The 19,081-nt window shown below is 40.5% G+C and overlaps 1 protein-coding gene across 1 annotated transcript in view; it reads right to left on the bottom strand.

The window, feature by feature from the left end:
* LOC124594926 (putative leucine-rich repeat-containing protein DDB_G0290503) overlaps nucleotides 1-19,081 on the bottom strand; it is a 184,309-nt gene that overhangs the window by 53,383 nt on the left and 111,845 nt on the right. The window contains exon 6 of the mRNA XM_047133423.1: nucleotides 4,962-5,513. Coding sequence (XP_046989379.1) covers nucleotides 4,962-5,513 — 552 coding nt within the window. The remainder of the gene's footprint in view (nucleotides 1-4,961; nucleotides 5,514-19,081) is intronic.

The raw sequence follows: 19,081 nt of genomic DNA on the forward strand, positions 1-19,081 counted from the left end.
GATTCAGAAGGATGTAGGTTGCAGTAGGTACTGGAAGATGAAGAAGCTTGCACAGGATAGAGTAGCATGGAGAGCTGCATCAAACCAGTCTCAGGACTGAAGACCAGAACAACAACAACAGGTAGGCCAAACAGGTTTCCATTTGTGCAATAAAGTTTTCAAAATTACCATCTGGTGAATGGTAAACAGAGACAATAATAAGGTCAATATCTGTTAACACTAGTGAAATTTAGTTAAATCCTACCTAAGGAACAGGCGATAATTAGTGCATGTCAACAAGGAGAGGTCAAAACAATTGAAAACCAAGAGAGGAATCCCACAAGGCTCTCTTCTTGGGCAATTCCTTTTTATTGCCTGTGTTAATGATTTCTCAAACTATACAGCATGCAAAAATGTTCTGTAAGCTGATAATATGATTACAATCTCATCTGGTGAGAATATTCACATAGTTATAGATAAAAATAAAGAATCATTTGAAAATGTAGTAAATGGCTTAAAGCTAACCAGCTGTTTATAAATAAAACAAAGACACATGACATGTATTTTAATCTAAAGAACATACAAGAAGAGAATCGAAGTGTCAAACTGTTGGGCTTCACAATACACAAAGGACTCTCATGGGACGAGTATATAAAATATCTGACTGGTAGATTTACACATCTGACTTTCCTATGATGTAAACTAATGTATTCTGTCACAAAAATTACTGATTAGCTGCAAACTGTGTTTTCAGATGGCAGAAAAAAAATAGTTGTATTCCAGGATTGGGTTGTAGAGAATTCTGTTAGAAACATGTCAGTCACTTTAATATCAAGAAATTCCCAAGTCTTTATATGTGTATCTGCTTAACTTACATTTAAGAAAATATACAGAAATTTACTCTGTTAATGAATGTATCTATGCACAGTTCCAGAAACAACTGCATGATAGACATATTATATCCAAGACTGTCACTTATACATATTAGCCACGAGCACTCAAGTCTGAAGATGTACAATAAATGGCCACAATCAGTAAAAATCATCAGTATAACTAAATTTCAGGTAGAACCTGAGATATGGTTTAAAATGTCATATTATTCAATGGAAAAATACCTTCAAAGGTAACCTGAGTGACATGTACAATGAAGGAGAAAACTCTAATTGCTAGGACCAATCAAACAATGGAAAATCTAGGATGGGATGTAACAATATTAGAGAAGGAAAGTTGCCACTCACCATATGGTGGAGATGCTGAGTCATGATAGGCACAACAAAGAGTTTCACAAAATTATAGTTTTTGGCCATTAAGGTCTTTGTCAGCAATAGACACACATACACACAACCACACACTCACGCAAATGCAACTTGCACACTTGTCTGCAGTCTCAGATAACTGAAACCACACTGTGAGCAGCAACACCAGTGCATGATGGGAGTGGTGACCGGGTGGGGGTAAGGAGGATGCTGGATCAGGGAGAGGAAGGGATAGTATGGTGGGGATGGCGGACAGTGAAATGCTGCAGTTTAGACAGAGGACAGAAGAGATGGTAGGTTGGGGAGGGGGATAAGTAGCAGAAAGGAGAGAAATAAAAGAAATTAAAACTGGGTGTGGCAGTGAAATGATGGCTGTGTAGTGCTGGAATGGGAACAGAGAGGGGGCTGGATGGGTGAGGATGCAGACTAATGAAGGTTGAGGCCATGAGGGTTACAGGAACATCTACATCTACATCTACATTGATACTCTGCAAGCCACCCAACGGTGTGTGGCGGAGGGCACTTTACGTGCCACTGTCATTACCTCCCTTTCCTGTTCCAGTCGCGTATGGTTCGCGGGAAGAACGACTGTCTGAAAGCCTCCGTGCGCGCTCTAATCTCTCTAATTTTACATTCGTGATCTCCTCGGGAGGTATAAGTAGGGGGAAGCAATATATTCGATACCTCATCCAGAAACGCACCCTCTTGAAACCTGGCGAGCAAGCTACACCGCGATGCAGAGCACCTCTCTTGCAGAGTCTGCCACTTGAGTTTATTAAACATCTCCGTAACGCTATCACAGTTACCAAATAACCCTGTGACGAAACGCACCGCTCTTCTTTGGATCTTCTCTATCTCCTCCGTCAGACCGATCTGGTACGGATCCCACACTGATGAGCAATACTCAAGTATAGGTCGAACGAGTGTTTTGTAAGCCACCTCCTTTGTTGATGGACTACATTTTCTAAGCACTCTCCCAATGAATCTCAACCTCGTACCCGCCTTACCAACAATTAATTTTATATGATCATTCCACTTCAAATCGTTCCGCACGCATACTCCCAGATATTTTACAGAAGTAACTGCTACCAGTGTTTGTTCCGCTATCATATAATCATACATAGGATGTATTGCAGGGAAAGATCCCACCTGCGCAGTTCAGAAAAGCTGGTGTTGGTGGTAAGGATCCATATGGTACAGGCTGTGAAGCAGTCATTGAAATGAGGGATATCATGTTTGGCAGCATGTCCAGCAACAGGATACAGCTATGGGCACCCACATGGCACCATCCTATGCCAACATATTCATGGGCCATCTAGAGGAATCCTTCCTAAAAACCCAGAACCCTAAAACCCTCATCTGGTTCAGATTCATTGATGACATCTTTGCTGTCTGGATTGAAGGTGAGGACACTTTATTCACATTCCTCCAGATCCCCCCCCCCCCCCCCCCCCCCAATTTGTTTCACCTGGTCCTACTCGATCCAACAACCCACCTTCCTAGATGTTGACTTACATCACAGAGATGGCTACATCAGCACCTCCATCCATATTGAACCTTCTAACCACCAGCAATACCTCCACATCAACAGCTGCCACCCATTCCATACCAAAAAGTCACTTCTGTACAGCCTAGCCATCCATGGTTGTCACATGTGCCGTGATGAGCAGTCCCTCTCAAAACATACTGAGGGTCTCACTGAAGCCTTCACTGACTGTAATTATCCTCCCAACCTAGTACAAAAACAAATCTCCTGTGCCTTATCTTTCCAGTCTCCAACCACTTTCCAAAGTTCCACAGTATGGCCACAGAGGAGCATTCCCCTCATAACTCAGTACTGTCTGGGACTGGAGCAACTGAATTACACCCTCCACCCCCACCCCCCCCCCTAGAGTTTAGATTACCTCCTGTCATGCCCTGAAATGAGAAATTTCCTGCCCACTATCCTTCCCATCCCTCCTACAGTGGTATTCTGCCATCCACTGAACCTCTGAACCTTCACAATGTACTCATCCATCCTTACACAACCTGTGCTCCTAATCCCTTACCTCATGGCTCATACACCTGTAATAGACCTAGATGCAAGACCTGACGCAGACACCCTCCTACCACCACCTACTCCAGTCCAGTCACTAACATCACCTATCCCATCAAAGGCAGGGCTACCTGTGAAACCAGTCATGTGATTTACAAGCTAAGCAGCAACCACTGTGCTGCATTCTATGTAGACATGACAACCAACAAGCTGTCTGTCCGTATGAATGGCCACCGACATACTGTGGACAAAAAGCAAGTGGACTATCCTGTTGCTGAGCACACTGCCAAACATCATATCGTTCATCTCAATGGCTGCTTCACAGCCAGTGCCATATGGATCCTTCCCACCAAAACCAGCTTTTCTGAACTGCGTAGGTGGGAACTTTCCCTGCAATACATCCTCCATTCCCGTAACCCTCCTGGCCTCAACCTTCATTAGTCATCGTCCTCACCCATCCAGCCCCCTCCCTGTTCCCGTTCCAGCACTACACAGCCATAGTTTCACCTTCATTGCCACAACCAGTCTTTTAATTTCTTTTTATTTCTCTCCTTTCCACTACTCAGCTCCCCCCCCCCCCCCCCTCCCCACCTTCTCTCCTGCCCTCCGTCTAAACTGCAGCACTTCATTGTCCGCCAACCCCCCCCCCCCCATACTATCCCTCCCCCTCCCTGCCACAGCCTCCTCCTTACCCCCACCCAGTCACCACTCCCATCATGCACTGGTACTGCTGCTCACAGTGTGGTTTCAGTTATCTGAGAATGCAGCTGTGTGTGTAAGTTGCATTTGTATGAGTGTGTGTGGATGTGAGTATGTGTGTCTACTGCTGACAAAGGCCTTAATGGCCAAAAGCTATAATTGTGTGCAATTTTTCGTTGAGTCTGTCATGACTAATTGCTAGTAAATAAGAATAGTGTAGCTCTGTAACTATAACATACTTTTCAAGTTGTGTAAAATGTACCTATACCATATACATAACATGAAACTGGAAGAATGTGTGTACTTTAGTAATTAACATGCAGATGTATAATGGAGGGGATGATGTATTTATTTATCTATGATTGTGTAGATATGTAGTGACATATACAACAACATAAAATATCTAATGAGAATTGACAGGTTGTAAATGTGTTAAACACTTACGTATTTAATTAAAAAGTACATCTACAACTCCAACTGATGAAGCCAATTTCATGGTAAACATGTTGGAAGCCCAATAAATAAACATCTATGTTTTACAAGCTACAGATCAAGATGTATAAGAGAAGTGAACAAACATACACTTTTGCAAATTCATTCCCAGAAATTCTTCCTGATTGTAAAGCTGAAACAGAATTTCATTTTGCATAAAATATAGACAACAGAAATGAGATTTTGTTAGTAAAGACAAGTTCGTATTCCCAAAACTGTATGTAAGGCAGAGAAGTATCTGATCAGATGAACTGATAATTTAAATGGATGTTAATATTTAAGCTGTTATCAGCAAGCAAAGAGCATTATTTTTATGAATTATTGCTGGAAATGATTTAAAATTGATCAGTAGACAAATGAAGCCATAATAAATTTTAACAAAGTGAAAATGTGTAATAAGTGACACTTAAGAGAATGAATTATTAGCCCAAATTACGACATATTTACACTGTACACAGCAAAATAAATCTGATTATAAAGGCTACTCATTTATTCCTCACCTTTTGTTTTAGTGAGTCTTGATCAGATGAATAATCCTGTACATCCTTCATTCTCTTTTCTTCCTTTTTAGGTAACAGTTCTTCTTTTCCTGATCTGTCCTGTTCGACTTCAATGCCTGTTAATGTTAACCTGAATCCTCCTTGAAGAGTTTCAAGCTCTTGTTTAAGTTGCTCATTTTCTGCCATTAGGATTTTGTTCTTTTGTGCTAAAATTTCCATATTTTTTGCTGAATCTTCCAGTTCCATCATTACAACTGATAATGCACTGCGTGCCTGTACTAGCATATCTCTCATATCTGAACTTGTAAGACTTGATAGGGATATTGCTGATACAGACTTATGAGATTCTTCCTTCTGTGTAATTTCTACAATTGACATGGTACTTTTAAGTTTACTTAATTCTGACTGTAACTTTTCTGATTCTTCTTTTTGTTTTGCCAGTGCTTCTGTAAGAGAAAGAATTTGTTGTTGTAAAGCTATAAGTTCAGCATTCACACCCATTTCGTCTGCCTGCATTGAATCTGCTGTCCTCTGGGCTTGTTCAGCAATTTCCTGTGCAAAAAAGAACAAAACTACAGTGAGTAACATTCAAAGAATTACCATAATTGATTTAAAATTGTATAACAGCACTAATAATTATAGCACTATCAATTCCAACACACAAAAAAATTCTGAATCAGGAAGGCAGGTACAACATGGTCAGGCATATATATGTGTATTGATGCACAAGATCTTAACTCAGAACTGTTCACAACTGAGTAATGTTATTTAGAAGTGAACCAAAATGGTAAAAAGAAGTGTTGCAAAATTCTCAAGTTAATCAGCATAACCAGAACTTTAATTAATATACAGACAAATCCAGTGTAAAACAGCAATAATAAGATAATATTCATGTTTATTTATCCTTCATTGGGTCCACAAGGAACCCAGTTTGGAGAATCTTTCAAATCAGACACTCAGTTCAGTTAGTCAAGGACACAGCCTGTGAGCTAGCTAATGTAAATTTATGGTTCTGAGTTGATGTGACTAAAATAAATACACTGTCTCTATATAAGGGGCAGCTGAAGTAAATTGGCAATGAACATAATTTTGATATTATACCTCTTCTCATCAGTGATTAAATATGCAATATTATGTGGAAATTTATCTCACCAGGGGTCTATTGTGAATGCAAAAGGCAACCACTTTGGTTGATACAGACTGTTGAAGCCTAGTACCTAGATAGAAAACATTAAACCTACCCAAAACCTTGGCTTGCACAAGTAATGAAAAAATACTCTGAGCATAACTTCAAGTATTGAAATGTACAATTTGCACCTCAAATTTTGTGATAATGAATGAAAATATTTTGTTCAGCTAGATGGTAAACCTATAGTAATCTTGCTCAGTTTTCATCTACACATACCATCATAAAAATTCAGCAATCTCATCTTTGCAATTCCAACACTAAAAACAGCTTATTTACCCAGTGGAATTCAAGAAAATCATCTGGGTGAAAAACAGGCAGGAAGTGCACAGCAGGGATAAAAGTAAAGGATTACAAAAAACTTACGAGAAGAACCATCTAAATGATCAGAAAGAATACATGGAAGAATTAATTTCCTATCTAAATATTATGAATTCAATTAGAAGAAGATCATTGTTTATGTAGCTTTAATGGTAACATCATCAAAGACATAGGAAACTAGAAAGGCAAAGTCACTACTATGAAAAATTGGAAGTAAATCAAATATTTGCTCAAATGGCAACCCACATGAAAGTGAAAGCTAAGGAATTTCCTGTATATCTAGCCATCAAAGTAAACAAAGAAGATTATTGATTGGTGACTCCATAGTGTCCTGTGCACTACGATCAGATAATGGGTATACTTGGAAGGAGAGACAGCATTGGTCGTATATTTTTGTTTATTATCGCAAAATCTATTTTCGATCACTTAGTGACCATCTTCAGTGCTGTAATTATAACTTAAATTAGTAAGCACTGGTGTCAATAAGCTTACGGTGATCACATAGACTGACTCTATGTGATCGCCGTAAGCTTATTGACACCAGTGCTTACTAATTTAAGTTATACACTCCTGGAAATTGAAATAAGAACACCGTGAATTCATTGTCCCAGGAAGGGGAAACTTTATTGACACATTCCTGGGGTCAGGTACATCACATGATCACACTGACAGAACCACAGGCACATAGACACAGGCAACAGAGCATGCACAATGTCGGCACTAGTACAGTGTATATCCACCTTTCGCAGCAATGCAGGCTGCTATTCTCCCATGGAGACGATCGTAGAGATGCTGGATTTAGTCCTGTGGAACGGCTTGCCATGCCATTTCCACCTGGCGCCTCAGTTGGACCAGCGTTCGTGCTGGACGTGCAGACCGCGTGAGATGACGCTTCATCCAGTCCCAAACATGCTCAATGGGGGACAGATCCGGAGATCTTGCTGGCCAGGGTAGTTGACTTACACCTTCTAGAGCACGTTGGGTGGCACGGGATACATGCGGACGTGCATTGTCCTGTTGGAACAGCAAGTTCCCTTGCCGGTCTAGGAATGGTAGAACGATGGGTTCGATGACAGTTTGGATGTACCGTGCACTATTCAGTGTCCCCTCGACAATCACCAGTGGTGTACGGCCAGTGTAGGAGATCGCTCCCCACACCATGATGCCGGGTGTTGGCCCTGTGTGCCTCGGTCGTATGCAGTCCTGATTGTGGCGCTCACCTGCACGGCGCCAGACACGCATACGACCATCATTGGCACCAAGGCAGAAGCGACTCTCATCGCTGAAGACAACACGTCTCCATTCGTCCCTCCATTCACGCCTGTCGCGACACCACTGGAGGCGGGCTGCACGATGTTGGGGCGTGAGCTGAAGACGGCCTAACGGTGTGCGGGACCGTAGCCCAGCTTCATGGAGATGGTTGGGAATGGTCCTCGCCGATACCCCAGGAGCAACAGTGTCCGTAATTTGCTGGGAAGTGGCGGTGCGGTCCCCTACGGCACTGCGTAGGATCCTACGGTCTCGGCGTGCATCCGTGCGCTGCTGCGGTCCGGTCCCAGGTCGACGGGCACGTGCACCTTCCGCCGACCACTGGCGACAACATCGATGTACTGTGGAGACCTCACGCCCCACGTGTTGAGCAATTCGGCGGTACGTCCACCCGGCCTCCCGCATGCCCACTATACGCCCTCGCTCAAAGTCCGTCAACTGCACATATGGTTCACGTCCACGCTGTTGCGGCATGCTACCAGTGTTAAAGACTGCGATGGAGCTCCGTATGCCACGGCAAACTGGCTGACACTGACGGCGGCGGTGCACAAACGCTGCGCAGCTAGCGCCATTCGACGGCCAACACCGCGGTTCCTGGTGTGTCCGCTGTGCCGTGCGTGTGATCATTGCTTGTACAGCCCTCTCGCAGTGTCCGGAGCAAGTATGGTGGGTCTGACACACCGGTGTCAATGTGTTCTTTTTTCCATTTCCAGGAGTGTAATTACAGCACTGAAGATGGTCACTAAGTGACCAAAAATCGATTTTGCGATAATAAACAAAAATATACGACCAATGCTGTCTCTCCTTCCAAGTATAAACAAAGAAGAGTTGATAAGCTATTTCATATTTGAGACAGCCTCAGCAACAGCAATCCCTAAATCTGGAAAACAGTCAGATGTCAAGCAACATGCTAATCATATTAATTATCATATATTCCAAACTCCTGGAATGTGTAACAGCAGAACTCAGGGAGTGGTAAACAATGCAAGTGAAGTATGCAAAGTAGACTCCAAGAGGAAGTATAACAGATAGTGGCACTGATATCTTACATCAGAAGAAGCTAAAGACATTGATATCTTTCATTACCGTATCTGCTGCAGGTGGTTGGGTTCACTAAGTTCCTGTTAAGCTTCAAACATATTATGAAAAATAGTTTCCACTCTTAGCGAGAATGTGTGAAACAACTACACTCTCAGTTTCAAAATTGGGTACAACACAAGCAAATCATTCGTAAGACAGAACAGAAAATTATAATTTAAAGGTTTTGTATTAGGTTCAATATTTTTTACATAATATTTTAGTGAGTTGAATGAAAACAGGGCAACAGAATTATTGATTACCCTATCTGCAGCAAGTCATAAACTAAATCTGCCTTCTGGGTGGTGCTAGTTGGTAAGCGCCTCTTAGGGATCAGTTTTAGGTTGCTGAGTTGGAGTTGTTGAGTCAGGGGCTAATCAATGGTGCAATTCCTTTCTACTCGTAAGTTCCATGCACCCTTGAGCAACTACTATGTGTTATGGAAGTGGAATATTTTATATCACAGTTAATGGAGATTTTTGCTTATTGCTTTTCAGAATCAATAAAGTAAAAATCTCTGAAACAAAACCCAGTTTCAAGGTGTCACATGCGCCAATGGACTGAATGACTTTTGAGGTGAAACAATCAAATGGACTGAATGACTTTTGAGGAGAACCAATCATAAGTGAGAAACCTCTTGGACACTTACCACATCCCAGCCATATAATGCTGATCTACACAAGTAAAGGCTTTTTCTGAGTGAACATTCAATTCCTGAGTTACACATAGACTCAGAAGAAACCTTAAAATTCATCTTCTACAATTCTTAGCAAAATAAGTGTGTGGCATCGACAAGTACAAATGACCCATCTCTGCCATTGCAAGTTCTTTGACTCAGTAACCCAATGGCCCACGCCTTCTTACTTTTTCAGTTCAATGTATGATTTGTTGTATGATGTCTGTATGAAATATACTGAGTGTTACAGAAGTAAGTGTTTTTCCTTGGGCTACAACCTAACTGAAATCCCGCAGTGGTGACCCCGAGTAAGAATTCAAACTCCGTTTCCTCATAGTGCAAGTGTTCTCATGTCTACCGCACTGGCTTTGTTTACACCTTCATTTGTTCCTCTTGGCCATGTATGCTGCTGCCCAGCACATGGATATCAAAGCTCCTGCACCTACAGCAGGACACTTCATTGCTTCACAGCCACCCGAATTCTACAACCCGTTTCCTGCAGTTTTGTCGCCTCAATACTTCCGCCAATCGACAGTGCAACATGTGACTGCAGACTCAGGCTTTGCCCCTCCAGCATCTGTGCATTGACACATGCATTTCAAAAATGATAATGAGCAGAGCAAAGTTCCTGCATTTCACCACGCTGATGTGAATTCTGGGTTTCATGCACAAATGTATCAGACACCGGCCGGCCGGGCGACCGTTACAACAGTGCCATGTGCAACCTTGCCTTTTTTAGGACAGGCCATGTGTAGTGATTGTGCTCCTGTGATACCTGAGTGCTTTACCACTTCATCGGTTTACTAATTGGACAACGCCCAGTGTATATCATGAACATTTCCAGGCCAGTTTCCACCCCCAGTGACCATTTGGCCCCTCAGTGCACTTTACGGGCCCCCACCTGATGTGAACTATGTACCACACAGTGATACTAACTGTGGTTTCCACCCCTCTGAACATGCCTCAGCTCATCATGTCAACAGCCCGGTGGGAACATGTTACTGTAATGCTCTGTGCACGTCTGCTCTTCCACCCAACCCTCCACCACAAGTAAACTTGCAGGGAGTTTTGGCTGCAGCCGTTCACCAGCTTGTTTTTCACTGGCCATGCCTTTTGTGTCAGACTTCTGCGCTATGAATGTCACATCCAACAGTTCAACAGCATCATTTCTTAGTGCTTAGGTGCCATTCTCACCTGTTCTGACAGACTACTCACTCACACACTACACAGCGCCATCTGCATCGACCATGCCAGTCCAGCATTCATGTCATACGAGTGATATGAGGGACTCAGATACAGAATTAGTTGTGCCTTCATTGCCACCACCAGGCTGCTTACCAACCCTGCCCCTGCTATATAAGGACAACCCAGCAACATGGTTCGCACTGGTGGAGAACTTGTTTGAACTGTACTGCATCACCGCTGACAATTCAAAATTCCTGTGCCTCATGACTCAACTGCACGCACACACAGACCTGATCTGCGACCTACTTCTGATGCCACCATTTACTTTGAAGTATGATTTCACAAAATAGACTATGATCGAGTGCCTCTTGCATTCTCCATAAGAGGTTATTCTGTGAGTACTGTACAAGGAACATCTTGGCAACAACACTCCATACCAGTTTTGGTGCTAGCTACACCTTCTGGTCAGCGAGCAGATGATGCCAGATGAAACCCTGTGTTCAGTGTGGTTACCAAAACTGCCTACAGATCTCCAGCTTCATCTCCTCCTCCCACACCCTGGAATCCATCGCCCTGTGCTGACACCCCAGTGTATGAACCTGAACACGTAGAGTATGATCAGCCAGCTCCTCTCCCAAAGTACACTCAATGTTGGTACCACACCATACTTGGCAATGACACAAAAAAAGTACTGTCCCTGTGCAAGCATCTGAAAAGCCAGTTGTCTGATAAGCTCCAACCCATGCTACATTCTGTTCATGCCTCCATCCTGTTAAATGGCCGCCTTTACGTCAAAGACTATTCTTCTAGTCACAACTTCCTCATGGACACCAGCACTCAAGTCTCAGTCATACCTAATTTGATGGTCACATGCCCCTCTCATGCACATGCTTGCTCCTGCAAGCTGTGAACTCATCTACACTCCAGACCTACAGCTCCACCCCATCGAGCTATCGAGCTTCAACTCCACCTCCCTAATGGCCGCCCCCCCACCCCACCCCCCCCCCCACCCCCACCCCCACGCTCCCCTGGATCTTCCATGTGGCGGACATCACAGAACTAATCTTGGGAATCAACTTCTTATGACACCACCACCTGTTTCCAAATGTCATTCAAGGTTCTCAGTTTCACCACACCTCTAACATTCACACCACATGTGACCGTGCTCTGTCACCTGCTCTAAGTGGAAATGCTGTTAGCTGTTTAGTGCATCAGTGCACAGCTCTCATGAGCAGGGCTTGTGCAATTGTGAATCACATCCTGGCAGAAAGTGTCAAGATATGCACCCTCTGCGATGAGAATGCTGTTTTGAAATATTGCATTGCACGTGCCGAGGATGACCTTGCTACGAACACCGCTTGCATCAATTCACACCGCTCGGCAGTGCCGACACCCAAGCCTTCATCCGCCACACCTGACAGCTCTGCTGACAACAGCACACAGGTTAGCAGCACCACACCTATTTCGTGTGACTCCAGTCTTAACCACAGTGTTACACCACCACCTCTGGCCCACATCAATTGTGTTCTGGTCAACATCTCTCTCACATGTTTTGCAATCTGACCCTCGTGCACCTCATGATAGTGGCTATAATTTCATTAGGGATTGGAGATTACACTGGACTTGCAGTACGGGATCACTTTGGCAAAGCTTGTAGCTAGAGCGATCAGAAGCTTTGTGGATGCCTTGTGTCAGGTAGTCACAGTGATTCATCTGACAGTGGTGGATCCCTTGTCTGCAGGAAGCATGATTGAATCAGGGTCTATCTTGAGGTTGCAGATGACCATTATTTCTTGTATGGAGAGGTTTATGTTCTTGGGAGGGGACAGAGGTAAATACGGTGAGGCCAAGTTGGAGGTTAGGAATTCTTGGAAAACAGCCGTAGGGTGATTAGGTGCAAGAGAGGGAGGGCCAGGGTGGATGGTGAAATGAACTGGGAGAGGGAAGGTTCAATGCTGGAATTAGGTTGGCTTCCATTGAAGGAACTGTTAGCAAACTGGTGTTTCTGCTGTTGGAATCACAAGAAGAAGACTAGGTCTTTGATGAGGCCAGTATGGTTGAACTGGTTGAGTTGAAGATGAGGTCCTTAGTTAGGAAAGCAGCCTCCACAGGACTGAAGTTTTTGGTGGACAAGTTGCCAACAGTGTTTTGAGATTGTTAGGTCCTGGATTTCATGCAATGTCAAGAGGGAGGTCTCAAGGATGTGGCGGATGGAAAAGGTCAGCAAAGCGGGATCTGGATGCTATTTGGGGTTGACATGGGGTACACTGGTGGTAGGACAGATGTTGTTGGATAGTGGTGCTCTGAGATGAGAACAGGAAGTCAATTTTATTGGGTAATTTTTGGAAGTAATGATTGGAGTGCTCTTATAGGTGTTGGAGGGCAAGTGTTTCAATTTGGGACTTACAGTGCAGGTATTTTGGATTGCACAGTAACAATATCTTGCAGACAAGAGCAGAGGTGGTACTATGGAGATTTGTTTCTGTAGTACAAAGTTTGTGAGGAATATGGACTGGCAGAATCTGAAAAGTTGAAAGTGGTGTAATAGATAGGTGGGATTTAGAGAAGGGAATTTTTGTGATTGGGCCATAGAGTGGAGAGGAGTATCCCATGGATTAGGTAGCATTTTAGGAATATAATGAAGAACTGGGTTTTAGCTAAGGTTAGGGATATTTTCCTGATCTAACATGGAGATAAAGAGCATGAGTCGATAGAGGAGGGGGTTGAAGAAAGCAGAAATAATGTGGAAAATGCACAAATAAGAGCATTATGTACTGCTTTCGCTGCTGCAGACTGATGGAGCTGCTGGATTCTTTGCTGTGTTTGAATGTCAAATTCAGATGTTATAAGGATATACTTGCATGCATAACAACTTAGTGTCTCTCCTCAAACATTAATCAACTTTCAAATAAATTGAACACAGATTCTAGTTGTGAATAATATTACTTTTTACTGAATATTGTGTCGTTAATATTGCATCAATTAGGGCAGATGATTATGAATATGGATGTACTGTATATTTTCAACATTCTTTGAGCACCTGTTATTATGAGACTGTGTTCTAACCAAATGGAGTTTCTTTCCAGCAAGAGAACTTGATTTTATACATCTATTCTTTGTCATACTGTTATTATTACATTTCACAAGAAGGATGGTGGATAGTATAAATCGCATGAGTGTTAGCTTCACAAATATAAATATTAATAGTGAGAGAAGTGTGTACTATGTGAAAAATACAGTGTTTATTGTGACCTTAGTGCATTGTATGATATGTTATTATTTGAGCATCAGGGAAAAGGAAGGTACAATTGGTTTTTTCCAACTACAGATGATTACTTCAATATTGTTCACTGTAAACAATTTCCCTTGACACACTTATACACTCAATACTATAACACACGAGGCAATAATGACCCTACAACTTCTCTTAGAAGATATGTTAAGGAAAGGCAAACCTATGTTTATAGCATTTGCAGACTTAGAGAAAGCTTTTGACAGTGTTGACTGGAACACTCTCTTTCTAAAAGTGACAGGGGTAAAATACAGGGAACAAAAGGCTGCTTACAATTTGAACAGAAACCAGATGGCAGTTACAAAGGGAAGCAGCTGTTGAGAAGGGAGTGAGACAGAGTTGTAGCCTATCCTGATTTTATTCAGTCTGTATACTGAGCAAGCAGTGAACAACAGAAAGAAAAATTTGGAGTAGGAATTAATACCCAAGGAAAAGATACAAAAACTTTGAGTTTTGGTGATGACATTGTAATTCTCTCAGAAATGGCAATGAAGAGCAGTTGAATGGAATAGACAGTGACTTGAAAGGAGGATATAAGACAAAAATCAACAAAACCAAAACAAGGATAATGCAATGTAGTCAAATTAAACCAGCTGATACTGAGGGAATTATATTAGAAAATGAGACGCTTAATGTAGTAAATGAGTTTTGCTATACGGATGATGGACAAAATAGGGAGGATATAAAATGTAGACTGGCAATGGCTAAAAAAAGGGGAGAAATTCGTTAACATTGAGTGTAGACTTAAGTGTCAGAAAGTCATTCCTGAAAGTATTTGTATGGAGTGTAGCCACATGTGGAAGTGAAATATGGATGATAAACAGTTTACACATGAAGAGCGTAGAAGCTTTTGAAATACGCCACAGAAGAATGCTGAAGATAAGAGGGGTTGATTATTTAACTACTGAGGATATACTGAATAGAAATGGGGAAAAGAGAAATTTGCGGTACAACATGACTAAAAGAAGGCATCGGTTGGTAGGACACATTCTAAGGCATCAAAGGATCACCAGTTCAGTACTGTAGGGATGTGTTAGGGGAAAAAATCGTAGAGGAAGACCAAGCAATGAATACAGTATGCAGATTCAGAGGGATGTTGGCTGCAGTAGAAGCTTGCTCAGGACAGAGTAGCCCAGAGAGCTGCATCAAAATAGTAAATCAAATATAAATTTAGAAAGGGCAGCTAATCAAATTTTTACTGACATTAATAAGGGGTTCATAGCCAGTTCACTGTCATTAAATTTTGAAAAGACCCACTATATGCAGTTCAGAATTTCCAAGAGATTTCCTTCTGGTGTGTGTATAAAATATGATGACGTGGAAATAGGAGAAATTGAGAGTGCAAAATTCTTTGGATTACAACTTGATAATAAATTCAGTTGGGAACAACATACTAACGAACTGCTTAAGTGCCTAAACAAGTCTGTGTTTACAATGTGAATGATGTCAGACATAGGAGATATAAATATAAAAAACCTGGCATATTTTGCTTATTTTCACTCCATTAAGTCATATGGTATCATATTCTGGGGTAACTCCACAAACAGAGAAATAATTTTTAGGGTACAGAAGCGTATAATAAGAGTAATGAGTAGTGTAAATCCAAGAACATCATGTTGAAACCTATTCAAAGAATTGGGCATATTAACGACAGCTTCTCAGAATATTTATTCCATAATGAAGTTTTTGTAAATAATACATCTCTTTTTCCAACTAACTGCTTAGAACACAGTATCAATACTAGGAATAAGAACAATATACATAAAGATTTAAAATCGCTTACTCTTGCCCAGAAAGGAGTCCAGTATTCAGCAACGCATATTTTCAGTAAGTTACCAGCAACCATTATGAGTTTAGTTTCATACAAGGCACAATTTAAGCATAATTTAAAAGACATTTTGGTGGACAACTCATTCTATTCCATCCATGAGTTTCTCAACATGTGCAGTAGACCATTTTAATGAAAATTTATTATACTTTAATTTTTGAGAATACTTGGTTGTAACAGCCAAGTAACTACCTACTGTGTGAATGATGGATGTATGGAAAGCAGATGTAAATCTTAAATCTGTAAATAGTCGAAGTTTAATTTTAAATCTTGTACTTAATCTAACTGTTCTTAACTGAGGATCACTAAAATGAATAATTTACTTTAATTTTTGACAATACTTGGATGTAATAGCCAAGAAACTAGCAAATGTCTGAATGATGGATTTAATGAAATCAGATGTAAGTATTAAACCTGTAAATATTAGAAGTTTAAATTTAATTCATGTATATAATTTTACTGTTTATTGACTGAGGATCATAAAAATTAATGAAACTCAAGTTTTTCTAATTACATTTTTATAATGTGTTTATCTGACATTTTCCACAACCAGGAGGATTCCCTCTTTTATGGGTCTATGGAATGAATAACACACCACTTCAGCAGATCTGTTGTCTAAATAAAGACAGTAACAATTAACATGGAACAGAGACAGTTTTCTTATTATATTTTTCTGTCAGTACAACATGTTTAAAATCCTCCATTTTCAATATGGCACCATATCCTAATCATAATTTTGGAAGATCAATGTAAACAACAAAAAGTGATGAGGAAAACTGACATTGCTGCAAAAACATACTATTTACAGTGACAATAAATTTATTATATATTATATCAAAGGTGATAGAAAAATGCAAGTTGAAATCAGAAGGATTCTTTAGTGACCTTGGGAGCTCAGCTGGTACACTTAACAATGCACACTCCTGAGGAAACTTTTGCTGTTGGGGGAAAAAAAATGTCTTATGTGTGTTAAATGCAAGGAAGGAAACATACTATAGCAAATGCATGAGTGCTGACTCCAAGCAGAAAATTTGGGTATGTGTGAAACGTGAGCACAACTCAAGCCAAAAATTAACAACTATGATCGCATTAGAGAGGTCATTACCATGTAAATAGAAGATATTATCAACTTAAAGTGTAAGCATCACTTAATCAAGAAGAAGATATTTAAGTGAAACAGCATGTAACATGCAACAAACAAAGTATGCAAAGTAAGAATGTACACAGATGATCACTTCAAAATACTGCTTTGAAATCTCATATTTGTAAGAAATGTTGTAAAACTGTGGAATCAGGAATAAGGTGTGAATAGCACAACAGAAGATATCATTTTCATTGTGGTCAAGTGAATCTGTCCATGATAATTGACAAGTACTTTGCTATCAGATGGTAAGTGACTCATAAGAACAGTGCGCAAGATGTGCAAACATGTAAAACCAGTGAGTGTAGTGAAGTAAATCTTGTGCAAGAAAACCCCTTTGAAGTACCTGCAAGGATAGACTGTGATAGAACACCATGCAATCATGATCACCTTCAGAAACTTTACATTTTAGCAGATAACCATGGACAGGGAATCATCTCACTCCTTAACAAAGTGTTAGTTGTAGAATCCACAAGCTTCATTAGGCCTGGCGTCTGTCTTTCAGATATAATTAAGAACGTTCACTCTGAAGAAATTATCAAGTTAACTTCAAAGAACTTTCTAGCACTGTTTGTTGGTTCTAATGCTGTATACAAGAATGAAAATTCAACAGCTTGCTGTGAATTAGAGAAGCATCTTTCTCATATGTCTCACACAAACATTCTCTCTATAAACATACTACACTGCCATGACTTGCTGCCTTGCTCTTTCGTACACAATAAGATTACTGCTGTCAACAACCATTTTTCAAATATACACAAGCAATTGATCATGCAAAACTGTGTTCACAACAACCTTAAAACTGACTTTTGACAATGCTGCAATGATCTCTAAATCACCATCCCATATCATATGACATCATGCAACCTAGCATTAAGAAATAACAACACTCAGATACCTTCAAATTTCAGATTCAGTGTAAGACAAGGCCTCTTTTATCTTAGTGACCTGGTATTTCAGAAACAAATTGATGGTTAATACTTATGGTTCATTCTAAGTAGCATAAATTAACATAGTACTTGTTCAAATGACTGTGTAGTCTTTGAAAAACAGTTTGTTCGCATATCACTCTTTAAATAGACATTCATCACCCAAAAAAGTCAGTCCTGGCTGAATGAGTAAACAAGTAACACAACTGTCAAGTCTGCTCCCTGTAATCACTCATGTAATAGCTATGTGCAACCTACCCATAAAAATATCTATTGTTATCTGCAACAGCTCAGTAATGTATGTGCCAAGGAACTTCTAAATGACATAGAAGTGAGTTTGTGAATATTTCCATTAAGTTGTGTTGTAGGACTGTCAGATCATTACTGTCACTGGAATAATTTACTGTAATATATAGTGACCTTCATTAATGGACTAAGAGAAATCCTTTTGAGGAAATTTCTTTGATGTATTACTGCCAGAACCTTATGTGTACTGTGACATATGGAGTGAATATGAATTGTGTTCCGTGCCACTTGTGATCATTTAGTTCTGCTGATCTGTTTAATCTTGGATAGTGCTTGTAAAAACTGTACTTCAATAAGATCATAATTTATGTGATAAATCCTGCCACTGGGCTCTTGCTGTGTGAGACAGATGATTCAGTTTATGAACTGTTTCTCTTATAAAGTTAAGCAACAGGCAATTGTTCCTACAGCAGGGTATCAAGGATAATAAATGCATGAAAAAGAACCAAAATTATGGCACTGTATACATTATTAAATAGAAACCATATAATATTCATCACAAATTTCAGTTCCAAAGCTACAGGCTGCTATGCTACGAAAAAACATAGAAGAACGGACAACAACATTCAGGTTGGTCATCTTAGAATGGAATATTGTAAAACCAGTTGCAAATAGGCAGGAAATTGTTAAGGACATTGCATAGGATTACATAAAAGGAAATAATCATCGTTTTCATTAACTGTTGGTGTAATTGATGTGTGTAAGAGTGAGCTAGTGAATGCTGACTACAATCTAATGAAAGTTCTCAGCAATACAGAGAACTGGAAATCTCCAGTAAAAAGAAAGATCTATGTATACAATATGAACCAAAATCTATATTATTAAAAACACAAATGTATAATAAAAAGGTATTAAAAATGTAACAAAAGGTGTAAAGATGAATACATCTTCTATAATAAAAAATAAATGA

The sequence above is a fragment of the Schistocerca americana genome, chromosome 1, assembly GCF_021461395.2.
Source record: "Schistocerca americana isolate TAMUIC-IGC-003095 chromosome 1, iqSchAmer2.1, whole genome shotgun sequence".
In the NCBI taxonomy this organism is placed as follows: domain Eukaryota; kingdom Metazoa; phylum Arthropoda; class Insecta; order Orthoptera; family Acrididae; genus Schistocerca; species Schistocerca americana.